This window comes from Atractosteus spatula, chromosome 7 (genome assembly GCF_055471065.1).
Source record: "Atractosteus spatula isolate fAtrSpa1 chromosome 7, fAtrSpa1.hap1, whole genome shotgun sequence".
NCBI lineage: Eukaryota > Metazoa > Chordata > Actinopteri > Semionotiformes > Lepisosteidae > Atractosteus > Atractosteus spatula.
In genome coordinates, this window is record NC_142712.1 from 1,544,841 (window position 1) to 1,571,952 (window position 27,112).

General features: G+C 43.0%; 2 protein-coding genes across 3 annotated transcripts in view; one reads left to right on the forward strand and one right to left on the reverse strand.

The window, feature by feature from the left end:
* Positions 1-13,417, forward strand: part of sacs (sacsin molecular chaperone) — a 33,395-nt gene extending 19,978 nt beyond the window's left edge. The window contains exon 10 of the mRNA XM_088920077.1: positions 37-13,417. Coding sequence (XP_088776203.1) covers positions 37-11,594 — 11,558 coding nt within the window. The 3' untranslated portion in view covers positions 11,595-13,417. The remainder of the gene's footprint in view (positions 1-36) is intronic.
* Positions 13,418-14,248: 831 nt separating this feature from the next.
* Positions 14,249-27,112, reverse strand: part of sgcg (sarcoglycan, gamma) — a 53,390-nt gene continuing 40,526 nt past the window's right edge. For both annotated transcript variants that reach the window (XM_088922195.1, XM_088922196.1), the window contains exons 5-8: positions 24,695-24,814; positions 22,216-22,288; positions 17,087-17,210; positions 14,249-16,593 (exon numbers count right to left, since the gene is read on the reverse strand). In XM_088922195.1, coding sequence (XP_088778321.1) covers positions 16,420-16,593; positions 17,087-17,210; positions 22,216-22,288; positions 24,695-24,814 — 491 coding nt within the window. In that variant the 3' untranslated portion in view covers positions 14,249-16,419. The remainder of the gene's footprint in view (positions 16,594-17,086; positions 17,211-22,215; positions 22,289-24,694; positions 24,815-27,112) is intronic.

Consider the following 27,112-nt stretch of genomic DNA (forward strand, 5'->3'; position numbering starts at 1 on the left):
TTGTGATACACGTGATTTCCCTTTTGTTTCCCACAGGGAGACCGTGCACTCAGCTGCAGATACTAACGCCTGAGCGATCGGCTCGTCTCATCAAGGAGATCCTGACGACAGTGTGGCCTTCCAGAGACGCATCAGTACCTTGGAGCCCTGGCAATCAAGAGAAAAATCACCCTTCAGTTTCTTGGCTCAAAATGGTGTGGAAGTACCTCTACATTAATTTCCCTGAAGACCTTAGTATCTTTGAGGACATGCCTTTGATCCCAAACGTGCCCTTGGAAGACAGCGTAACATCTTTAGAACTGCTGAGGCTTAAAACCCCATCCCCAATCATTCTAGAAAGCGAAGAGGAGGCTCCTCTGCCTGAGCACCTCCCAGAGATCATTAAAAAGCTTGGAGGAATCATCATCCAAAAACTGGACTTGTCCTTGCAGCACCCTCTTCTCCATAAATACATCCATCCGCCCACGGCTTGCTCAGTGCTGCAGATCATGGACAGGTCCTCCACTCAGAGGGTGGCTAGTCAGGTTACGGCCTTTCCTGCCAAGTACAAAGTTGCATTGAGAAGTTTCTTAGCTCGCCTTCCTGATGTCAATGAGAAAGAGATGCGAATCCTCCAGGAGCTCATGATATTTGAGAAGATAGGGCCACTGGATGAGAAAGGGACTCCAGCATTTACTGTGTTGAAGGGAGCTAAAGCTTTGCAACATGCGGCAAAACTTCCGCCCAACATCAGGCTCTCCGTCAATGTGATTGACAACAGCGATGAGGCGGCTGTTCGCCTCATCAAGATGTTGAACGTGGAACAGCTGAAGAGCACCGACTGTTTAAAGTTGATTATTCAAGACATTGAAAAGGGCTTTTACTCAAAAGAGGAAATAACTGAGATCATGCTTTGGGTACTGAAACATCTGTCATTCCTAAAAAATGAAAATCCGGCTGTGATACAATGGTTGTCATCGCTGAAGTTTATTCAGACCGCTCATGGAAAGCTTGCTGCTGCCACTGAACTTTTTGATCCCGAGTTAGAGATCCTGCAGAACTTGTTCTACACTGAAGAAAAGATTAGGTTTCCACCGAGCACATTTACTTCATCTCCCGACATTCTCCATTCTTTAAGACAGCTGGGCTTAAAAAATGAAGTGCAGCTGAGTGAGAAGGATGTTCTTCAGGTCGCGAGGAAAATCGAGGATTTACAGAGCACCGTCAAAAGTGAGAGGGGTCCCCTGCTTGAGAAAGCAAAAACACTGTTGACTATCTTAACAAAACAAACCAAGTTAGTGAAGTCGTCAGAAATCCAGGTTTCCTTGCAGAAGCTAAAGTGGGTGCCTGTGTGTAAGGAAAGACCTCTAAACTATCCACATTCCCTGGCGTGGAAGGGAGATAACTTGAACATCTCTTCCCTTTGTGAAATGTGTGATATATCTCAAGCAGTGTTAGTGGGCTCCTCAGTTGCCCTGGTGGAGAGGATTTCTGCAGGCATGAAAAAGGCTCTTAAGTTATCTATAGAACCCCAAGTAGACCAGGTACTGCAGCATTTAAAGGCAGTGGTTGACTGGCACAGATCACAGGCATTCACAACAGAAGACTGGTACCAATTCCAACAAATTCTCCTCGAGATTTACGAATTCATGCAAGAACATCTGGAAAGTGCTAGAGAAGTTATTAAGTCATTGCCATTTGCCTGGGTCTGGACAGGGAAAACCTTTTCTTCCCCTGTGCAAACGGTTCTAAAACCCATTCCTGATCTTGATCTGCAGCCTTATTTATACTCCCTGCCCAAAACCATAGCAAAATTCCACAAACTCTTTCAGTTCTGTGGATCAGTCGAACAGGTTATTCCTGAGCATGTGTTTGAGGTTATCAGCATCATAAAAGAATGCAGTGAACGGGAAATGACAAAGGAGGAGAGCAAGCAGAACCTCCTGCTTTTGCTCAACATCCTCCGATGGCTTTATAGCAACCAGATCTCTGTAGCTCTCGACACACCTGTACCCATACTCTACATCAAGGATCCCCACAGACTAGTCATGAAGCCCATACATGAATGCAGCTACTGTGACATTAAAGTGGATGACCTTAATGACTTGCTTGATGATGCGTCAGAACCAATTATTTTGGTTCATGATGATATCCCCATGAAAACGGCAGAATGGTTAAAGGTGCCTTGCCTGAGCACTAGACTCATCAACCCAGAAAACCTGGGCTTTGAGCAGTCAGGCCAGCGGGAACCCCTGACAGTGAGAATTAAGAATATTCTAGAGGAGTACCCTTCAGTTTCCGATATCTTCAAGGAGCTGCTACAAAATGCTGATGACGCCAGTGCAACAGAGTGCAGCTTCTTAATTGACATGCGGAAGAATCTTGATATCCGAGAGAACCTGTTAGATCCTGGCATGTCTGTCTGTCATGGTGCATCATTGTGGTCCTTCAACAACTCTGTCTTCTCGGACTCAGACTTTGTAAATATAACCAGGTTGGGAGGGTCTATGAAGAGGTGCGAAGCTGACAAAGTGGGGAAATTTGGCCTGGGCTTTAACTCGGTGTATCATGTCACTGATATCCCCATCATTATGAGCAGGGAGTTCATGATCATGTTTGATCCTAACATCAACCACTTGAGCAAGCATATCAGAGACCGATCCAATCCAGGAATTAAAATCAACTGGAGCAAACAACAAAAACGGTTAAGAAAGTTTCCCAACCAGTTCAAGCCATTCATTAATGTTTTTAATTGCAAGTTGCCGCTTTCACAGGAGTTACCTTACAAGTACAATGGGACTCTTTTTCGTCTCCCCTTCAGAACTGAGCAAGAGGCTTCTGTGAGTGAAATAAGTGGCCTGTATTACAATACCACTGATATTTACTCGCTTGTAGATGAGTTCAGTATCTGCGGACACAGGCTGATTCTCTTCACGCAGTACGTGGGCTCGATGGTTCTAAAGTACCTGAAGTATGAAGAGCCGAACCCTGCTGCCTCACAGGATGTAGTCACCATAAACAAATGTGTGTGGTCTTCTAAGGCTGCATATGGACCAGTAAGCATCTTGAAAGCAGCTGCAAAGGTGATGAAAAAGGTTGCAAACACTAACAGAGTGCCCTCTGACATCCCCAGATCTGCCTGCATCATTAGGATTGTGGTCGAAGAGTTTCATAATGTGTTCAGGCGCATCGTTGATCTCCAGTCCCCTCTTTTTAGAGGTCCAGAGGACGATCCGTCGTCTTATTTTGAGCTTGCTGCCAAAGGTTCTCAAGCCAAAAGGGGAAGTGAAGAAGTTCCCCAAAAAGCCGTAGATATTACCAACTGGCTTATATGCTCATGCATGGATGTTGGCGAAGCCCTCAAATTTTCACTAAACGAAAGTGGGAGGAGGCTTGGTTTGGTCCCATGTGGAGGCGTGGCTGTGCTGCTTGCTGAAAAAGACGACCACGTTTGGACGGTAAAGACAAACCCGACTCCTATTGGGGAAGTATTTTGTTATCTGCCTCTCCGAATCAAGACTGGGCTGCCTGTTCACATCAATGGATGTTTTGCTGTGACATCAAACCGCAAAGAAATTTGGAAGACGGACACAAAAGGACGCTGGAATTCTATTTTTATGAGACACGTGATTGTTCAAGCATACCTAGAAGCACTTAGCACACTCCGCGTCATGGCAATAAATGGCGAACTAGTCAACTACAACTACTATGCAGTGTGGCCTGACCCCAGTCTTGTTCATGATGACTTTGCATTGGTCAGTCAAGGAGTTTACCAAGAAATAGCTAAGGGGGGAGACAGAGATCTTGCAAAGGTTTTTTCGGATGGCAAAAACTGGGTATCCATCAAGTATGTGCGCTTTCTGGATGATTCTTTGCTGTGCCGTCCAGATATTGGTCCTGCTGCCTTCAAGATATTTTTGAAGTATCTTAGAAAGAGTGGTTCTCAAGACCTCTGTGCTGTCGAGCTTCCCTACTGGGTTAAGGAAGGATTTGAAGATGCTGGATGCAAGGGCATGCTCATGGAAAACACTTTGACAGAGAAGCAGTTCTTCTCAGATGTCTTTTTCCCACACATCCAAGATATTGAGAAGGAGCTGCGTGACCCTTTAATGTACTATGTCCTCAATGAGAAAGTAGAGGAGTTTGCAGCTATCCTGAAAGTGACGCCATGTATTCCATGCTCTGGAAAATCCAATCAACTTGTTGTTCCTTCAAGAGTCATTCATCCAGAGGGAAGAGTTGCGAAACTGTATGACACCAGTGATGGGCGTTTTCCACGGGGAACCTCGTCAGACTACCTCAATCCAGTAATTTTGGTCAAGCTGGTACAGCTGGGAATGGTGAAGGATGATATTTCCTGGGAGGACCTGATTGAACGTGCAGAGTCTGTTGTAGCACTGAATGAAAGTGACCATACTGCAGCATGTGTCCGCGGCAGTACACTATTAAGTCTTGTGGATGAAAAGCTCAAAATAAGGGACCCAAGAGCAGGAGAGTTTAAAGAGAAGATTCAGAACATTCAGTTTCTCCCATTCTTGACAAAGCCAGCTGGTTTCTCTCTGCCATGGCATGGGAATAACTTTCCTCCATCAGCAATGTTCACAGCTACTGACCTTTACACAACTGAGCACCAAGACACTGTCTGCCTGATGAAGCCTATCCTCAATGAGAACTCGCCATCTTTTAAGGGATGCGGTCCCATCACCTTGGCAGTGAAGGATTTTTTGGGGTTAATAAAAAAGCCAACTGTCGAACTTGTAATGAACCAACTCAAAGAACTTTCTAAATCCTTTGATGGGGTTACCCTGTATCAGGAAAATATTACTAACGCCTGCTACAAGTTCCTGCATGAAGAAATGTTACAGAATGATGATGCAAAAGAAAAGATAATGCAAGAGCTTAAAAACTTCTGCTCCATTCTTGTGGAGAATACATATGTCAATCCAGCAAAGGTTGCTTTCCATTTGAACTTTGATGCTGCTCCATACCTTTACCAGCTTCCAAATAAATACAGAAACAGTTTCCGGGAGCTTTTCGAGAATGTTGGGGTTCAGCCCAGCTTCACCGTTAAGAACTTTGCTGCTGTTCTGGAAGCTGTAAAAAAAGAATGTGGCCGAAAACCCCTCTCTGAAGACAGCTTCCAACTCTGCCGTAGAATTGTTAGCGAAGGAATATGGGGTTTGATCAGAGACAAAAGCCAGGAATTCTGTCAGAGCACATACGGGGAGATACTTTTACCGGATTCCCATTCTTCACTCCAGCCATCTAAATCTCTCTGTTACAATGACTGTCCTTGGATCAAAGTCAGAGACACCACCGTGAAGTACTGCCATGCTGACATTCCCAGAGAGGTGGCAGTAAAGCTGGGGGCCATTCCCAAGCGCCACAAAGCACTCGAGCGCTACGCATCCAACATTTGCTTCACGACTCTCGGCAGCGAATTTGGACAGAAAGAGAAGCTTACTAGCAGGATCAAGAGCATTCTGAACGCTTACCCGTCAGAAAAAGAGATGCTGAAGGAGCTGCTGCAGAACGCAGACGACGCCAAAGCTACAGAAATTTACTTTGTGTTTGATCCCAGGAGTCATCCGATGGACAGGATATTTGACGATAAGTGGGTTCCGATGCAGGGGCCAGCCCTTTGCGTGTACAATAATCAACCTTTTACAGAAGACGATATCCGAGGAATCCAGAACCTGGGGCGAGGGACAAAAGAAGGGAACCCAGGAAAGACCGGGCAGTACGGGATAGGTTTTAACTCCGTTTACCATATCACAGATTGCCCTTCTTTCATTTCCAACAACGACATTCTTTGCATTTTTGACCCTCATGCACGCTATGCACCAGGATCAACATCTGTTAGCCCTGGGAGAATGTTCAGAGATTTGGATTCTGACTTCAGAACACAGTTTTCCGATGTCCTAAACCTCTATCTGGGGGAACGTTTTAAACTCGATCGCTGCACAATGTTTAGATTCCCCATACGCACTGCGGACATGGCCAAGGTTTCAGAAATCTCTTCTGTACCTGCCTCGGACAGAATGGTGCAGAATCTCCTTGAAAAACTGAAAGCTGATGGCGCAGAGCTCCTCATGTTCCTTAATCACATGGAGAAAATTTCGATCTGTGAAATTGAGAAGGGCACGGGTGAGCTGAAAGTCTTGTACTCTGTGACTGCTAAAATCACTGATGGAGACCGTCTGAAACGTAAGCAGTTTCATGCTTCTGTAGTTGACAGTGTTGCAAAAAAGAAGCCCCTGACTCAAATCCCTGTCCAGCAGATCACATACACAATGGATATTGAAGACTCTGATGGCAATTTAATGACTTGGCTGGTCTGCAACAGATCTGGCTTTTCGAACACACAAAAAGTCTCAAAGAGTGTGATTTCAGCCCACAAGAATGAAGATATAACTCTGTTTCCTCGTGGTGGTGTGGCGGCATGCATTAGCCACAACTACAAAAAGCCCCACCGAGCTTTCTGCTTCTTGCCTCTCTCTTTAGAGACTGGTTTGCCCTTTCACGTGAATGGTCACTTTGCTTTAGATTCTGCTAGGAGGAACCTGTGGCGGGATGACAACGGAGTTGGGGTGAGGAGTGACTGGAATAACAACCTTATGACAGCCTTGATAGCGCCAGCTTATGTGGAGCTTTTAATTCAGTTGAAGAGACGCTTCTTCCCAGGCTCTGATCCTACTCTTACTGTGTTACAAGGAACAGCTATCCACATCGTAAAAGACACTCTGAGGAAATTTCTGTTCTTCTTCCCTGTAAATCGGCTTGACATTCAGCCAGATTGGTATTGTCTTGTCAAGGCCGTATACAGCTGCATTCACGCTGACCTGAAGCGCTTACTGCCAGTTGTGCGGGCTCCTCATATAGACAATACAGACTTGCACGCAGCCATTTACATATCGTGGGTGAATACGTCCACTGCCCCTAAAGGACAAGCGTTTTTTGACAACCTGCTTCAGGATGAGCTACAGCACCTGAAGAATACAGAGTACAACATCACCACACGCAAAACCATTGCAGAAAATGTCTACAGATTGAAAGCTTTGCTTTTAGATGTTGGCTTTAATTTGGTCCACAATTGTGATGAGACAGCAAGTCTTTACTATTGTCTCGAAGATGCCGGAATTCCAGTGAGTTACGTGACTCCAGCAGATGTTCGTAGCTTCCTTCTCACATTTTCCTCCCCCGACTCGAACTGCCAGGTGGGGAAACTGCCCTGTCGACTCCAGCAGTCAAATTTCAAGCTGTTCCACAGCCTCAAACTTCTGGTTGACTACTGCTTTAAAGATGCAGAAGAAGCTGAAATCAAAATAGAGGGGTTACCTCTGTTGATAACAATGGATAACATCCTGCAAGTGTTTGACAGCAAAAGACCAAAGTTTCTGACCACTCACCATGACTTGATCCCGTCACGAAAAGAACTTTTCATGAACACACTCTACATGAAATACAGCAATATCCTTCTGAAGTCTGCTGTGGCAAAAGTCTTCGACATCAGCAGCCTGGGGGATCTGCTGGGGTCTGTGCTGCCTCGGGAGTACAGAACAAGGGCTGTGGTGAAGTGGAAAGACAACTATGCCAGTGAGTCATGGCTGAAGAATGTTTGGCATTTTATAAGTGACAATGTCTGCATCAAAGAGGAACAGTCTGACCTAAAACCAAAATTTGAGACTGTTCTAGATATTCTGAAGGACTGGGCTTTGTTACCAGGAACAAAGTTCATGGTTTCCAGCAACATGTTAGTGGTACCAGAGTGTGATGTTTTGTTACCTCTCAGCCTGATTTATGCAGCTATTTTTCCAAATGGACAGAATGACAAAGTGTTTCACACCTTGATGAAGGCAGGATGTATTCAGCTTGCACTGAACAAGATCTGCACTAAAGAAAACCCTGTAGTGCCTTTTCTGGCCCATCACACAGCAAATATAGACAATCCCTCCAGCATCCTTAAAGCTTTAGAGTACATGATTCAGACTTCAGCCTTCAACACAGGGGGCCTGAAGAACAATGATTTTGAAGCACTTCTCTTGTACTTCAATTGCAATTTAATCAATTTGTCTCAGGAAGATGTGCACAGCCTGAAGTTGCTTCCCTGTTACAAATCAGTTAGTGGTCGGTACATCAACATCTCCAAATTTGGGTCCTGTTTTGTTCTCACAAAAAGCATTCCCTCTGCTGATATGGAAAAATGGGCGCAGTCTACATCATCTGCCTTTCTGGTTGATAATCCGCAGTTGAGGGAACTTTATGGTTTCCTTGGCTGTGTTCCAGTTGACGACCTTGAAGTGTACTTAAAGCATTTGCTTCCAAAGTTCGACAGCCTTTCCTATGATGCAAAGATTGAACACTTAATTTATCTGAAGGACAGGCTCCTGAGTATGGAAGATTACTCGGTAATTAAGGATCAGCTATATGAAAAACTTGAAAGCCTTTCATTTATTTATGATTCGACAAGAAGACTAAAACCTGCAAAAACATTTTTTGACCGTACTGTTAAAGTGTTTGAAGTGATGCTGCCTGAAAAGGCATTCATACCCAATGAGTTCTTCAAGAAAATCGAACTGGTTTTGAAGCCCAAGAATGGAACCTCTTTCCTTGCCACCTGGATATCTTTCCTGAGGAATGTAGGTTTGAAGCATGTCATTTCTCAACAGCAGGTGCTGCAGTTTGCTAAGGAAGTTAGCATAAAAGCTCAGACCGAGAATTGGTCCAAAGAAAAAACCCAAAATGTAGTAGATGTTCTTCTCAATCACATTTTCAATGAGAGAACAGACCTCTTCCTTGGAACATTTATTAAAGAGCTTTCGATGATCCCATTTTTGTGCCCAGAACGTGCCACTGCAGAACTTCTTCGGCTTCATGCTCAGTACCAAGAGATTAATGGCACTCTCCCCCTAATTCGTTTTAATGGATCACAGGTGAACCCAAAGTTCAAGCAAGCAGATGTCATGCAGTTGCTCTGGACCTCCTGCCCTGTCCTACCAGAAAAAGCTACTCCAGCTAGCATCAAAGAACAGGATGGGAGCACCCTCAGTGCACAGGAACAACTAGATCAGGTCTTGACCATGCTGAATGTCAACATGGATCCACCTTTGGACAAAGTAATTAGCAACTGCAAGAATATCTGCAGCATACCTAACCTAGATGATGACATGGTCAAAACAAGGGTCAAAGTTTTAAGGAGCACTTATGAATTTCTGAATGCAGATAAGAGGGATTTTCGCTTTCATCTTCGAGGTGTTGCCTTTGTTATGGTTGAAGATGGCTGGAAACTCCTAAAACCAGAAGAGGTTGTCATTAATCTGGAAAATGAATCTGACTTCAAACCATACTTGTACAAACTGCCTTTGGAACTTGGCACATTTCATCAGCTGTTTAAGCTTTTGGGTACCGAAGATATTGTATCCACAAAACAATATGTTGAGGTTCTGTGTCGCATATTTAGAAATTCTGAAGGCAAGCAGCTAGATCCAAATGAAATGAGAACAGTGAAAAGGGCCGTCTCAGGTCTTTTCAAAAGTCTCCAAAATGAACCGGTTCAAGTCCGACAAGACTTAGAAATCCTCAGAGATTTAACCTTTTATCTTCCAAGCCATGATGGCAGACTAGCAAAATCTAACACTTTAGTTTTTGATGATGCTCCACATTACAAAAGCAGGATCCAGGGTAACATTGGTGTTCAGATGCTTGTTGACCTGAGTCAGTGCTACCTGGGAAAAGATCATGCATTCCACACTAAACTGATAATGCTGCTTCCTCAAAAGCTCAGGCCCAGACTCCTCAGTAGTATTTTGGAGGAGCAGTTAGATGAAGAAACTCCTAAGATGTGTCAGTTTGGGGCTCTTTGCTCTCTTCAGGGACGTCTTCAGCTGCTCCTTTCATCAGAGCAGTTCATTACAGGGTTGATTCGCATTATGAAGCATGAAAATGACAATGCTTTTTTAGTCAATGAAGAAAAAGCCATTCGATTGTGTAAGGCTCTTTGTGAGGGTTTGAAGGTTTCTTGTTTTGAGAAACTGCAGACTACGCTGCGGGTAAAAGGCTGCAGCCCCATTCCACAAAGCAGGTGTGAAACGCTTGCCTTTTTAAAAAGGTACGGGACTGCAGTGATCCACCTCTACATTCAGCACTCAGACAGCAAAGATATTAATTTCCTGCTAGCCTTGGCAATGACCCTGAAATCTGCAACAGACAATTTGATCTCTGACACATCATATCTGATTGCTATGCTAGGTTGTAATGACATCTACAGAATTACAGAGAAACTGGACAACTTGGGTGTCAAGTATGATTCTACCGAACCCTCCAAACTTGAACTTCCTCTTCCTGGAACGCCCATACCAGCTGAAATTCACCATATCCTGCTAATGGACCCCATGAATGTGTTCTACCCCGGGGAATATGTGGGGTATCTTGTTGATTCTGAAGGAGGGGATGTCTATGGCTCCTATCAGCCCACTTACACCTATGCTATCATAGTTCAAGAAGTAGAACGGGAGGAGGAGGAGAACCCAAGCTTTCTAGGAAAACTATTCCAGATTGACATTGGATACAGCGAGTACAAGATTGTCAGCTCGCTTGACCTGTATAAGTTCTCAAGACAAGATGAAAGTTCTCACATTCGGGACAGTGCGCCTTCCACACCCACAAGCCCCTCTGAATGCCCCTCCCCGGGTCCCCGCATGGTGCCCCCACTCTTCCCAGGGAAGGAGAGCCACAGGGCTGCTCCATCAAAGCAGTCCCCTCACAAATTAAAGCTCAATGCTCTACCAGACATCCTCAAAGAAGTGACCTCCGTAATTGAGCAAGCGTGGAAGCTTCCCGAGTCGGAAAGGAAGAAGACCATTCGGAGGCTGTACCTCAAGTGGCACCCTGACAAGAATGCCGAAAACCTGGAAATAGCGACGGAGGTGTTCAAGCACTTGCAGAATGAGATCAGCCGGCTGGAGAAACAAAGCCTGGCAGAGCAGGCTGCTGACAGGGCCTCAAGGAGGCCCTTCTCCACCTCATCCACTCGCTTCCAGTCAGAGCCCAAGTTTTCATTCCAGAGGTTTTACACATCATGGAACCAGGAAGCCACAAGTCACAAGTCGGAGAAACAGCAGTTCCGAGAACAGTTCACGAGCTACTCGGCATCTTCCCACTCTCCCCGTTTCTTTGTGCCCCCAACCTTCAAGTCTGTTGGCAATCCAGTCGAGGCTCGCCGGTGGCTGAGGCAAGCGAGAGCGAACTTCTCCGCTGCACGGAACGACCTGCACAAGAACGCCAACGAGTGGGTGTGTTTCAAGTGCTACCTGGCCACCAAGCTGGCCCTCATAGCAGCGGACTATGCGGTCAGAGGGAAGTCGGACAAAGACGTGAAGCCTGCTGCTCTGGCACAGAAGGTGGAGGAATACCACGAGCAGCTGGTAGGACTTGCGAACGACGTGCACATTTTGGAGGCCTACGGTGTAGACAGCCTGAGGACGCGCTACCCTGACCTCCTGCCCTTCCCCCAGATTCCCAACGACCGGTACACCTCGGAAGTGGCCATGAGGGTGATGGAATGCACAGCTCGTGTCATTATAAAACTTGAGAATTTTGTTCAGCAGAAAATATGATTCAGCTATGATAGTGCCGTGAAGAGAAAGTAATATTTATACACTATATATATATGCATACATCTTCCAAACGTGGGAGAAAACAATAGTGGCTGTGTGCAATGTAGATGAAAATATTAAAGCGTTGAGGTAAAATTATGTTTCCAGCTGGCAGCTTTGGTATGCAGTATTGTTACTGTAAGTGTGTACGCAATATCTTAGATTACGGCTGCTTCTTATATAAAACAAGCAGCTATCTGAGCCTGAAAATAAATTGCTCATCCGTTTCTTTTCCCGTATAAAGGCACAGGATGTCTTTTAGCTGCGTAGCTGTACATAAAGAAGACTCAGCAATTATTGGACTTTTTTTAACCAAAGGCCCCATGATGTATCTTTGCTATCTGGAAAAAAAGATGCTGCTGCATATTGTTTTTATTTACCTTTTATAAAAGTGTTTTTTCTTGAATCATTATAAATGTATTTAAAGAGACAGGAGAAGTTACCTGCACTGGAGAGTTCTTAACATCTAGATTTATATATGGAAAACAAATCAGGAGCCGGGTTTTTTTGTTAAAACGAAAAATAATCTCATAGTATGTAAGGTCTCCTTATCAGCTGGACCTGAAAAAACAAACTTCTATATTTTTATTTGTTTTTTTTAATGAACTGTATTTACATAAGATTGTTTTGTTCTTCTCCGACGGTACATCATTAACCTGCAATGTGTTTTGTGTGGCATCTATCCTGTCAGTCAGAAGTCTTCATCGATCAAGAATGCACTTTCACAAGCGGCACTTTGCACTTGCCTTGTGTAAAACACAGAACTTGTGTCTTCCCTTAATATGCTGGGGAAGAGTCTATAAATTGCAATTTTGGATGTCACAGGACAGTTACTGAGTGAATTCTGTACGTTTAAGATGCATTTTGTTTAAGATTGTTTAGATGACCATTTTATGTTTGTTCCCTGTTTTGCTTTTGGATCTGCATTGCACACATGCAGTACAAGGATTTTAAATGCTAACTGGTAGGAGCACAACTGTACATTTCTGATGCTGAATTCCTGCAACACAAGTCTGTTACTTTAGCTCTGCCAAGCTTTCATGCCAAGTATCACTAGACTATCTTTGTGCTAAACGAATGTGTGAAAACAGCTGACAGTCTGATCAGGCTGCTGGAATGACATGGTGTATTGACTAACTATAATCACAGTCATACTAGGAATGTTATTCAAGGATCAGTTACACAACCCCACGCTCTGGGATTGACGATCATCTCTGCAAGGCAGATTGTTACATTGAGTCAGGGGCAATGCAAGCTTGTTATAAATTGAGAATCAGAGTTGTACTTTTTTATTCCTTGGAAACAATGCAATAAGTAGCAGAGAACATTATGTATTCTGCCAAATTATGTTTTATTATTATTATTATTATTATTATTGTTGTTCTGATGTTTGATTTTACGGTACCTTTGTCAGTACTCGAGACTTCTCTTCTTGATTGAAGGAAGTTGCAGGTCACATGTTCATATATGTGGTGCTCACTTTTAAAACATTTGTTGTTTTTTATGTTACTGGATCGAATGGCATCAAAGCTGTGCACAAACAGCAGTAAGATGTTTTAATGTCATCTTGCATGTACTGTATATGAGTGTAGATTTCATTTTTAAACAGGTTTCACTTCAATACTTTGCTTATTTAGGTGATATCACATCTTATTTTGCTTTAAGCTCGCAGTTAAGAGAAATCCTGGCTAGGAAACGTATGCCTTTACCGTGGCTAACCCCTGTATAACTCCATGCTGATGTACAGAGTGCCATAGTTTTAATAAAGCCAAAAGAACAACATGCTCTTCCTTGTGTGTGTGAATCGGCTGAGTGGATTTCTTCTGTAACAGCGAACAAGATGAACGCAGACACTTCTTCAGCATAAAATGCTGAATTTTACTGACGGGACAGGAGCTCGGTGTAGTCTTTCTCAGAATCGGGAAAAGCCACATAGTTCAGTGTGCTTGTCCAGGTCGGGTTTTTCCCTCACTGTTTGAGAGCAGAAACTTTAGCAGTAGTCCCTGTCAGGCTTACAGATCCCTTGGGTGCAGCCTGTATGGACACGACCTAACAGAAATCGCCCACCGGAGCCATGCTCTCCTCTGCTGCTGCCTGTTCCTTACTGTGCATATGGATGCATCACTATATAAGTAGAAAGTGATTTAAAAGTTGTCAAAAAACACAAAATTAAAAATAAGCCTTGATTACATATAGTAGGATAAATCAATCCAATCCCTTAGTGATCATTTGTGTCTGAAAACCAAAAAAATGATTTTTTTAAACAGTACTGAATTCCTGACTTATTAAAATTATTGGAAAGCTCACTGGTAGCCAGTGTACCTACCCAAGCACTGGGGTGATGTGAGCAGAGAAATGAGTCACTAGCCTGGCAGAAGCATCCTGACTGCGCTTTCTGGCAGTCTTGCTGTCTAAAAAACATTAATTTAAAAAATATGTATTGGTGGCCTTATTTAGGCAAAACTCTCTGATGTGAAGCTGTATTTTAATGTTCTAATCAGGTTGTCTGGTTATTCTCAATGAGCCTTGTTACCTGCACAGAGACGGTCTTGAGCAGTCGGTCAGCTTTACACAGTTTCCACACATTGAAGGACAGGTAAGAGCCAGTAGGCAGATTTAGTTGAATAACACAAAAGCCTTTTATTTCTGCATACAAAGTTTGGTTGTTAACTTCATTAGATTTTATAAGACTGCCTCAGCTTTTTGCCTCAGCGCACAGTGCTCCTCCAATACCATTTGAAGGATTTTGTTTCTGTTATTAAGAAATCAGCTGGACTTAACAATGAATGTGCTATAGCAGAATGATACCAGCATCATATTGTATTTCAAAAGTTCTATTTATTTATACATATATTTATATATAAAGTGGGCGTGAAGATATATCTGGGAAATGAGGTGGCAATACTGCCAAATATTACTTTTCCATCAGAGAAAACCAAGGCATTTCTAATTCACAAATCACATTTTTTTTCTCTAAGCATTTTTCTGGCACTCTTGAAAGGCTGCTTAAGCAAAAACAATAATGTATAAATAATGCAAAGCCATTGTTTTGTAATATATACTGCAATAAGGCCCAATGGAGTTCAAAGGCAAACTGTTTTGTTGATTTTTAGTTTCAGCTGCTATTTAAAATAGGTCTTGCATTTTCACTGCTGCAATCTATTTTCTGCATTTCGTAGCCAACAATCAGCTGAATTCCAAAATCAGAAGTCAACTAGCTAGCTTTAAGGTTAGATTTGTTCAGATGTGCTGTAGTGGGTCCTCTCTCTTTTCCAGTGGCTGTTTTAAACCCCTGTACCACTGATCCTCATAATGTAAATATATCTTTGTAGCTCTGCCTTATTGACTATAATCTCTATATTTTAATTGCCACCAGTTTTAACACATCACTTTCCACAAAACACAAAATGTCCAGTTCAGTAACTTTAGAAGTCTACCTCTACACTGTTTTTTTATTTGTTAGACTGGGCCTTTTCTAACATTGCCATTTCACAAACGTGTTTAAACAAATCCCTTAACCATAATCCTTACAGTGGACACAGTGTTCTGGAAAGAGAGGGCTGAGAATATGCAAGGATGTCACATTAAGGAAAAGCATGATGATATTCAAATTAATACTGCTTTACCAGGCAGGCTGTGTTTTCAGTTATGACCATATTGTTCTGCATAAGGTATATGCTGGTGTGCTGGTCATATGTAGAATCTTCTGAATGACAAAAATATAGTGAATAAATATAATGAATACGGAAACTCAAAATAGGGAATTTCACATCAACTAGCGGAACCTAGCAGACTGCTTGTACCAGCCTGTGAAGCAACTTCTGTAACTTGGTGTGGCCCAATCATTCTCCAATGAATCAGAACCCTTTCACAACCTTTTAAATGCTAATGAACACCAAACAATCCTCTACTGATATGGCAGTGAAATAGATAACTCTACACACCTAGACAATAAGTTGTTTTGGGAAGTATGTAGAACCAAAAAAATGAATGGATTAAAGGTTTCTACTTCAAAAATTAAAGGATCTCTTGTGTGGTGCGTTCTCATGTACTGTTTTCCCCACTGCATGTCTTGAGAAAGAACTGATGGTAGTTTGATCCCAGATCTTTAGGGTTTGCTCCTCTCATGCCAAGAACATGCTTGGTGTGTTTTCAAACTTGCTTTTAAATCAAAAAAGAAACAACATGTAGTGGACCGTGTCTTTCCCATTCCTTGCGAGTAGATTACATTTCAAACAACCTCAGTGTTACAGCACTGATGTTACTGCAAGCACACAAACAACTTGTTGCATAGAAGACACAGGGCCAGGAGCCGAAAGGTCCTCTCTACCGTCTGTGCACACAGCAACACAGAAGAGCTCCAGACACACACCTGGTTTGGCACCCAGCTCTCTTGCACACGTTAGCAGTGGCCTTTTTTAAAAACATAGGTAAGTAATTCCGTATTAAAATGGTGAAAGAATACAACTGTTTACATAAATGTATACACAGCATTTTAAATTATTGTCTCTAGAACAGTAGAAATGTGGACAAAGCTGCTTGGTATACTGGCAGTTTCCTTTAAAGCTGTATTGTGCTCTTCGGTGTCTCTTGAAGGCTTCTGTACTGTAGTTAGTTACCCTTCAGAGAGGAAAGGGGCCCTGGGGATTCTCTGAGACGTCTTCGGTTTCCATTGCAGGCGTGTGTTTTGTCAGTCATTTGGTGCTGAATGTTGACCTCAGAAGCTAAAAGAAATGAAATCCCAGAAAAAAGCCTCCAGAGAACAGGTAGGAATCCCTGGGGGGGGTTATTGGCAGACACGGCTGTATTCGTGGCACGTGGACCCCACGCCCGCCACAGACAAGTACAGTTTTCCATCTGGGCACACACACACTTCGTAGAGTCCCTGAGAGTTTCCTGGCACTCCTCTTGTCCCCTGAGGTAACTTGGGCAAGCGCACGGTCTCAGCGTCCAGAATCAGCTGTGGAGGAGCAGAGATGAGTGAGAGGTCAGGCCGCAGTATTTACAGGCAGTTGCTACAGCAAGGGTTTTGTCCGCTCCCTGAAGCCTTCCTGCTGCGCGAAAGGAAGAACGGCCGGAGCCGAGTCTACTAAAGATATTCAGAACCGCAGAAACAAAGGGGGATAAAAACCAATACAGAATTATGAAACTGTCTGTTCTTTTACATGCCAAATCAAAATGCTGATGTTGAAAATGCTGAATTAGATGACGTCGACATATTTCATGTGGGAACAACAGACCTGAAGCTGAGAAGCTCCACACTGCCACTATATTAACCCACCAACGTCTCCTACACAGCCAGCCAGGGGCTCACCTTTGGCTGATCACTGTCGAGAGACACAGCCCTCGTGTTAGAGCAAGAATAAAAAGGGTGATATTTTGCCATTGCGATTACAGCTGTAGCTACAGGACGCTCCGGCAGGCTTTTGAGGAAAAACAGCATTGTGTCTTACCGTTCCCTCACTCGTGTGGAGCAAGATGTCCATCTGAGACGTGGCCTCTATGTTGCCTGCCAGCGCCTTGATGTGCACTCCTTTAGGGGCGTCCATGCTCAAGGACCGGGTCGGAGACTCCAGTCTGAACTCAACGAGGAAAACAGTACAGGCCTTAAAACTGACCACATCTACCAACTATTCCACCTGGAACAAAGCGCTGTCTCGTTTAGATAGCCTGAGCCTGGATGCCAAGCTAACATCATCACATCATGTGGAGTAATCTGTCTGGTCACACACATATGTAGCTCTAGTTGTGTCGAAAGGGCTGATTGGAGCCCCATCTTTCCGCCGGACGCTCGATGAGAGCCCATGCTGACTCAACCCATCCAGTTTTTTATGCACACTTTTCTTAATAAGGCTTTGTATCCGAAACACATCCCACCATCTTGCAGGATCATAACCCTGCTAACAGGAATGTGCCTGCAGGTGCTCGTTTGCAAAGTGAGTGTCAGGACGGAATTTGCTTGGAGAAAAACACCTGACAGAGAAAGAAAGTTCTGAACACCGCTGGGATGCACAAGGTATACAAGTATGCATGTACAGTACAAATCACGAGATTTGACATGGCTAAGCAATTTCAGACAAGTTCATTTCCTACATGTGAGAGCATGCCCTCCTTAACTGAATAACGCTAACAAAAATAACTGCAGTTAAAATTTAGAGCCTAATAATAGAATAAGAAATGAAGGGAACTTTTAAAGAATTATATTATACCAGACTAATGCGGCATTAGGAAACACAGTAATGCTCTTGATATTAGAAGTCTACTAGTAATTCAGGCAAATATAGTATAATTATATACTGTAGGAAAGAAAAAAACATTTAAGTTGGGTTTCTAAGCAAAAAATCCACAGGATGAATACTGAAGAAGCAGAAGCACTAATGAATTTATTTTGTTTCTTGGGAATACTTATGAAACAAATCTAGAAAATATTTCCCAGATAAATTATTCCTAGCAGCCTGTTGTGTAAATATTCTTTAAAAGAAAAGGCCACATGATGGCACCATCAGCCTGTTAGAAAATAAAGGAGGTACACTCTTTCTTTTGCCTTATAACCACTTGTACATAAGATTTATTAATCCCAAATTTTCAAGCCATGCGCGTGTTCTATCAGAAATCTAGTGAATCATGCTGCCATTCATATGGAACAGAATTCAGGATTGATTTTTTACTCATTCTTAACCTTCCTTGACTTGATGAACATAGCATCATGCCCATGAAGATAAAGCCCAAATTAGGAAAAAACACTGAAACCGCTTTACCACAAAAATGTGGATTTTCAAACAGAACCTTGTAATCTTGGACAGCCTAAATGCATCTTTGTTACAAAATGTTTCTAATTGTCATCACACTAATGCTGCTAACACTGCTTGGTGCTGTTTTCCACTACTGGAGGAGTCTTTAGGCAACAAACCCAGCAACATCAGACAGCAGGGGCTCAGCTCCCGATTTCAGAAAGTAATCTATGAAAAAGTAGCTGGTTTTCCATGGTACAACCAATGCAAAAAGAAAAGACTAAAAAAGTGTTGATTAAAAAATGCAAAAACCTTGATTTAATCTATATACCGTTGGTACCTATTACTCACAGACTCTGCTTGAATAGTTTATTCAGCACTTCACAGGATCAATGGATGATCATCGATTTAGAGAAGACTCTTAAAAGGTTAGGGAATCGCCTTCTGACTCAGGGTTCCAGCGCTTATAGCTGCAACTGCTATTTGCCTTGCAGAAATCTCATTTCTTCTTCAGTCACTGACTGAGTATAACTCAAATCAACTGAAATATCCATTCATCCATTTTCTAAACCTCTTTATCTGGTTCGGGTCGTGGAGAAGTCACTCTACAGCAGTAAATTAAAATAAAGCATATGTCCTAATAATTTGAAGTGATTTGATCTTGAGAAATAATGAAATTCACTCTTTTTTGACAGGAATTGAAACTATTATTGCTTCTGCTCTAAAGCTGTATATGTCCCAATCTTAAATGATCCGAGAGACATGAAAAGATAAACATTTGACATTCTGCTGTGATTTGAGATTTACTAGGGATATAAGGGTCTCAACTCACATTTTGTTCTGCGTTTCTGACTCAAAATCATGCACATTGTGTGCATTGCATTAACAAAAAGAAATATCGGGAATATTCTGAATTTTCTTTACATCTGCACGAGAAAGAAACTCTTTTGTAGGCTCTTCAAAACAGACAAACAGACAAACAGACAAACAGACAAACAGACAAACAGACAAACAGACAAACAGACACTCAATGGAATTTGTGAGGATTTACATTTAACACCCTCAAACTGAACCCTGTCAGATGTGTGCTACTGTTCGGTTCCTGTTAATCAGATGACAGTTGCAGGGAGCTGCCTGGTGATGGCAGCAAAACCTCTCTGTAATGCTCTCACTGTCGACAAACAAGTTTTCGAAACAACAGACAGTTTCAATATCAGGTTGACTTCGTCTAGAATGAATACACAGGGATAGGCACTCTTGGACAGGGATTAGAGCATTGTTTTTGTTAGGTTTGTTACCATGCTTAGAACAGTGCTGCTTCAAGGTTTGAATGCTTCATGGGAGAATATTACTCTGCACATGAAGAGGGACTGTTTCTAACTCCACTAGGAAAAAAAGTAAAACTATGCCTATACAATTCTTAAAATTGTCTTTCACTTCTGAGTTTATAAGAACTTGGCACAAGATCCTGCGACGAATGAAGAAACCTAACTGTGATATATATTTTGCTGATTAACCTCAACACACAAACTGAAACCTCAAAACACACAGACCTCTGGGAGGAGATCTTAAACACTTTAATTCCACAGATACAAACCAAGCGCTTTCCAAAGGCACACAGCAGGGAACCCACTTCACCCTGCACTGAATTGCAGCTCCACCTGGGTGACCCACAGCAGCAGAAGTGAGAAATTACTTCAGCACTTGGATTAAAGATAATAAAGCCCAGAGTGGAAGTGAGCCAGGACACCAGGGTTAACATCCCACCTCTCCCAAAAAGCTCCACTTGCTCTTTAACGAGTGAGTAACCAGGACATTTCATCTCCAATAGCACAGTGTCCTGTGTCCCCATACTGGGGAACTGGTCTGGACAGTCCAGTCAGGTCCACCAAGACCGCTTGGAAGAGCAGCCTGGGTTTCTCTGAAGGTCTGCCCTCCCAGAAGTCACCAGGCCCAGCTGTGCTCTGCTCCTGGGAATTGACCAGCTCCGGCTCCTCAGAGGGAACTCAGTTGCCTACTGCGTTAGAGATCAAGGTGGAGAAGGAACTCAGTGGAGCTGAAGGATGAGAGCATCACAGGGAGCTTGAAGGAAAAACCACACGGCACTCGCTTACGTAGCAGAAAGGATTGACAGAAATGTTTCTACTTCCATGCATTTCTAACATTCCCATAATATTTTCCAGCTTGCGTAGTAGTTAATGAAAACCTTTTGTGTGTTTCTGTATCGTGGTTCTAAAGCTGTAGAGAGAGTACTTTTCCACCAAAAAGGAGGTTTTACTGTGCCGCAGCTAGAAACTTATAGCAGGTGCAGTATGTTTTTCTGCAGCACTAATGAGTGTAATTATCTCAAAGGACGAGAACTCTGTGTAAAACTGTAGTAAGAGATTTGGGATCCACAATCATAAATAGAACAAACGAGTACCTTCTCAGAAGTGGATTAATTAATCAAAATCCTGCAGACAATGCATGGGTAACTAATGCAGCCTGTTTCCATTAATACTATTTTCTATATAGAAAATATATCCAAAGGTGCAAAACGTAAATATACTGTATATCCATCCAAGACCAACCCTGGCTGAGACAAAAGAGGTTATCAGTTATGTGCCTGTGTAATTTATTAACTACTTGTAATCAGTGACTTTTCCTTTTCATGAACAAAAGGAGAGGTTTATCAAATACTGTGCTTCTCGCCTGAAATGTTAAACCCTCCGTATTGTTTTCTTCTTCTGACATGTTTCTTCCAGACCTTTTGTTTTTATGTTGACACGTCATACCAGCGAATAAAATGGTTAGGCTATCAGCCAAAAGTTTAGAATTTACATCAAGGGATGTGAAAAAAATTGGATTAAACACTAGTAAGGCTGCATTTAGTATAATGTGTACAGTTGTGGGCACCATGTTATAGAAATACACTGCTGCTCTGGAATCAGTCCAGACAAGAGCAGCCGGATACCTTCTGAGGCTTAAAGGAATGTGCTGCACTGCCAGACTGAAAGACAGAACCTTTTTGATCTGATTCAGAAAGAACAGTGAAACACGAAACACAGGGAGTAATTGGGAACTACGTGGAAGGGCACTTCGAAATGAAGCGCTTCTTTACTCAAAGGGCTGTGTGGGCATGTGGGAGTATTGCAGCCAACACTCTGTTCCCTTAGAAACATTTGATCAATAAGCTACTAACTACCTAACAGGCCAACATTTATGTTGTTGTAAATCATGATAAAACTGAAAGCAGAGAAGTAATAAAGGAGATTAATAATAAACCCCCAAAAATCATTGTAAAGGCCTGGGGCACACAGCCACCCTCATTTTTAAAGCTGTAGAAATGTAATAGATAATATCTAGTTGAAAGCAAAGAACACACTGATGATTTGAAATTAATTTTCAAATCTTAATGCTCTGTTTAACATACAATTGCATTACAAGTCATCTTTTCTAAATTTATGTTTTTTTGTTGACTGCCAGTAATCCAATTCATGCCTGAACTATTGTCATCGGGAATCACAAAGGGAGATTAAACAGACTCCCAGGCTGTGCACCTTTTCAGTGGAACAGGCAGGGGAAGAGTGAGGAAATGGGAGGAAAACGGTGCTTCTGCAGAAGATGCTCAGCTGGGATCTCACCCAGAGAGCTGTAGACCCTCCTGCCTGTGGGTTAGCATCTTCCTTGAGGGTATTTTCAGAAACATGAGCAGCATACAGAAATAGCAGAAACATACAGCTATGGACACGATCAAGGATGTTTGGCGTGCAGCATCTCTAATTCACTTCCTGCCTGGCTGTCTGCTCGCGCCATCTCGCTGCGGTCTCTGCGCCCTGCCTGCGCTGGAGCACGGGGTTCGACGCACTCACCTCAGGTCCTTAAAAGCCTGAGCCTTGACTAGCGGAGTCTCCACCGAGTGTTCGAAGAGAGCGCCTTCTGGACCTAGAGGAACGGAAAAGGCTTTAGGTTGTGTTGTGTATTGATCAGGCAACCACTCCTGACACAGCTGGACTTCCCTGGGCTTCAGGGAGGGTTTCGCACTGGTAAGACACTGGCATTGCAGACTGCAGAGAACAGTGTCACCTGGGGATATTTTTTATTGGGAACATAGTACAACAAGCAAATAATAAGTGGAAATCCAATGATAGCAAGAGGCATAAGAGAATTATAATCTACATTTGCCAAAATGGATAATTGTTGTACACCGTTACGATTACTGTACACCACTGTACCCTACTGTGAGCACACTACACTGTTGTGTACTATTGTGCACTATTGTGAGTGCTGATACATCTGGAACAAAGCATAACAAATTATAGCTGCCAAGCAAGCATGAGAATAGAAAAATGTGCCTCCAACATGGCTCAGGGGGTCTTTGAGAGTTCAGAATGGCAAACCTGTCTCCCTTTACCTGCGTGCCAGTTCCCCATCCTCGGCCCGGAGTTACTCCCCTGAAAACAGCTCCCATTCCGCAGCGTCTAATGGCCTTGAGTCATCAATGCTCTCTCTGTCTGAGCATGCCTTCTTTATAGCTCCCCTTTCCTTACTCAGGCCTTTGTCGAGTCCAGTAGCGCACAGCGCTGCTTGCCCGCTGGCACTGGGCCGAGGCTGTTGACCTCATGCGGCCGCACGTTCCTCTCCCTGAATCACAAACTCGCCTCCTGCTACTAATCTGTCGCTTGGAACGGAAATAAATCTTGCAGCTTTCATGACAGCTTAAGGGAGCATGTTGTGTTGTGTTGTGATTGTTCCACTCTTTGGTTGTGTGATCTCAGAGATTTAAAAACACATTTAAATATTATTGCACTAGTCTTGTGCACATAGCAAAAAAAAAACTACAGAGCAATGTAAATGTTTGTTTTACTACAAACTTCCAAATGACTTGAGCTAGAGATCACTCTATTTCTTGAACATGCTTTCTGGTTGTGAGTAAATTCTCCAATCTCTGGGTAAGTGCCAAACGCAGCTCACAGTCCATCCTATCTTTAGGATGTCTGAAGGAGCATTAATGCCTTAATAACACTGGGATGAGTCCTTAAGCCTGGTAGAGCGAGATGGCAATGTTACAGATTCCACACACAATGGAGTGCACTTCTCAAAGGGTGAAATGTTATTCATGAAGCCGTACAGCAGATGCATACAGAAGTGATTGAGACATTTCCAGTTATTACCTCAGTCAGACTTTCAAGAAACTGCAGTGGCACCTGGCTTTGACTGGAGATGAGCAAAATCTCAAAGGCATGAACCTGTTTTACTCTGTCACTTATGATCTACACCAGCTTGAATATGACTTGCGTTTCAAAACGTCTTGCAAAAATGGAGTCCTGCATTATAAAAGCTGGAAATCATCCACAATCTTGAAGTTTCAAATAGCCCAAGGCTGGTTTATTTCATTACATTTAATTTCTATGCTGTAAAAACAGAGGAAGATCAGCTGCTCACTAATCTGTTCTCTTCGAGTAATTGTTTTATGAAAACACCTAAATCGTGGTGTGAGACATTTGAGAAGTTTCCACGGTGTTGTGGAAACGAAGAGGGCCTTTGTACTGTACATTAGTGATGACCCAGACTGCCCTTAGCACCAGGAAGCACCCCCTGCTGCAGCTATTAGAAGAAGCTCTTAGCAAAATCACCCTCATCAGCAGACCGGCTAGCGGCTCGGCAGCCCAACACGCTCGCTCAAGTGTTCAAGCTCACGACGTTCGTTCCTGTAAAATCTTCAATTACAACTGACCTAAAAAAGTCAGCAGAAGACTTCAGGGACATGATGGGAGAATAGGGTCACTTTAAAAAAATCAAGTGAACATCTCTGGATGCTCAGTAGCTTAATGGCCCACTGCTGTTTCCAGCTCTTTGAGTTAATGAGCGGGAGGGAAGAAGCAAACAGGCCAGCTAACTGCAGGCGCTGATTCCGCTGGGTGAAGCCTCTCTCTCAGAACAGAACAAGTGCTCGGAGCCCAAGACTACAAACAGCGTTGTGCCCCCACAACAGCGAGAGGCATGAGAGAAATATAATCTGCCTTTGCCAAAATGGATCATTGTTGTACACCGTCCCGATTACTGTACAACACTGTACCCTACTGGGAGTACACTACACTGTTGTGTACTTGTGTCCCACAAGGGGACACAACGGTCATGGTCAGTGGTCAAATGAGTGAATTTCGTGTCGAAGGTGCAAAAATGGGCAATATAACCTGTTTACAAACGGAAAATAGAAAAATACCCCAGACATGAAATATAATTCTTATCAATGCAGGAAAGAGCTTCCTGTGGCTCCCGTCGAGGATGTGCCTGATGATGGACGTGTAGAGTACGCGCACTGGCACATCGGCGCGTGGCGAAAAGTACCTGTCACGCGGAGCTTGTCGGTCCCCACCACCACTTCCTTCTCGTCCGCGGAGAAGAGCATCTTGCCGCTGGCCGAGCTGATCTCGAAGTGCTGTCCTTGAGCTTCCACCATCTGTGGACCTGCAAGAAAGGCAAGCAACCAAAAAGACAGGAGGAACGATGAGAGCAACTAACAGGAAAGTGTTATACTGAGAAAACTGTTTTGGTGAGTATTAGCTTTTCAAACTTTGATGTCAATCATCAAGAAAACTGCTTTTCTTATACAATTGTATTGTTGTTTTTTTTGTACTTCTTACCGTCTGAGAGCTAGCTAAATAGCATTTCGTTATATTATATACCTGTATTTGAGCATAATGACAATAAACTTAAACTTGACTTGATCAGGACATAATTGCCTAGGAAGAAAGCTGAGACAGACTTCTCCTGATGCAGCTCTCAGTTTTAGTTTATTTTTCATTAATTAGAAGTACTGCTTTCAGCCAGATTGGGTTAAATATCTCCCTGCCATTTTGTATCACTCAGTAACGTTTCAGAGACACAGTGAAAAATTCTCTGACTAAATCCCACTCTGCATGCCTTATTTTGCTAGATGCAAAGACAGGGCAGAGATATACTGCTACCAGTCAGCATGATTTTATCATGAAATACTCTTACACATGCACCTTAACTCTCAGCCTCATTTATATGTCCTATTACTATTGCTATTATGTCCTATTAGTTGAATTCTTACAACTTTACTGTTAACTTTGATATTTCTAATGATTCACAGTGGTCCCTCAAAAAAACTTTCATTATCATACCATACATATCAGATTTTTGGTTCTCTCTCTCTTTGCCTTTTCCGTTTTAAGTGTCGAAGATTTAGAGGTATTTTTTTCACCCAGACATTTTATCCTCACAAATCTGCAGCAAGCAAGTCGCCGAAACCTCTTCTGAAGGTGACATTGACATTCACAGGCATTTAATACTCCTGGAAACATAAAACAAGCAGCAAAGTACCTCAATCAGATTATGTCTCTGGCGCAGGCTAGTAAAATAAAAATGTATCAAAGTGCTGCGCTCCCTTAAGTGCTTTCTAAAGAGGAAAATAAACAGGCCTTATGTCTGCTTGTGAAGGCATGAAAACACCATGGGATACAGCCCAGCTCCTGCTCCACACCTCCCACGTACAGCACAGCAGGGGCAGGTCAGAGGCTGGCTTGGGGAAACGGACACTAAGGATTGCTCGTGTGCGTTTAGGCCTTCTAGATACGCAGTAGCTGTTATCACTCGGATAAGACAGCCGGGCGGGCAGGTACTCTCTTTCACGGGCAGCGTGCTGCTCTAACGGAGACTGCATTCACTTCCATGAAAAACCGCAACCTAATTCAGGCGAAATCAACATTCCAGCTCTTGCACCCAAGACGCAAGGCACTACGAATCCGATGGCCCTTTGAATCGAGAGGCAGTCTGACCTCTCAGCTGGTCAAGAGCAGTGGCCATGCGGTCTCTTAATTATCTAACTGAAGAGGAATTTGCTATCCTTATATATTACGGAATTACTATATGTTCAGAAGGAACATTTAGGATTTGGCCCTGTGACTATCAATTTAGAATCCAGGGATAAAGAAAACTGCAACATAATTCTTTACGGTTTAATAATTCTTTATGTTCTTCTTTAGCTCATCTGTTTATCTGCAGCTTTTTTTACAAATTCATTCCAAACTTATATAAAATGTTGTTCATCCCTAGGGATCGGTTAGATAGTGTACAGTAAATTTTTCATAAAAATATGCATTAAAAAACATTGCATTTCTGACCACTTAGATCAACGCTATGAGCTTTAAGGGGTGTGAATGTCACCACACTGCTGTAATTTATTTGGCGTGCCTAAATTCTAAACTTACAACATTTAACTGCCTACTTCACTAACTGCCACTAGAACAGTAGGCGCATACATCATTTGTACATTACCATTTGAAAAGGACTCTTATTAATTTAATGGACCAGAAATTTATAGTCAGTGGAATCGGTTAAATACTTTTATGGTTGTGTCATTCTGGTGTGAGTCAAGCAAAACCCAGAATAAGACTTGCCTTTTGAATTTCATTTTATCTCAACAGAACCAAAATAATAATTTCTTGCAAGGATATAATGCTTTTCATCCCAGAGAATCCGAAAGTGTTTAATGTAATCACCGAAGTGCAGCTCTGCTGGGGTGACACACAGCAGCCCCGCTACACTGCAGGTCAGGGGGAGGGGAGAGAATTACTCCACCAGCTGGATTATGGCTCACCTTTGGAGGGGCCAGTTTATGCAAGCCCAGAGTGGAGCTCAGCCAGGACACTGGGGACAACACCCCTGCTCTTCTGAACAGTGCACTGGCATCTTCACAGACCAAGTAGTCAGGACCGCAGTATAATGTCACATGCCACAGGA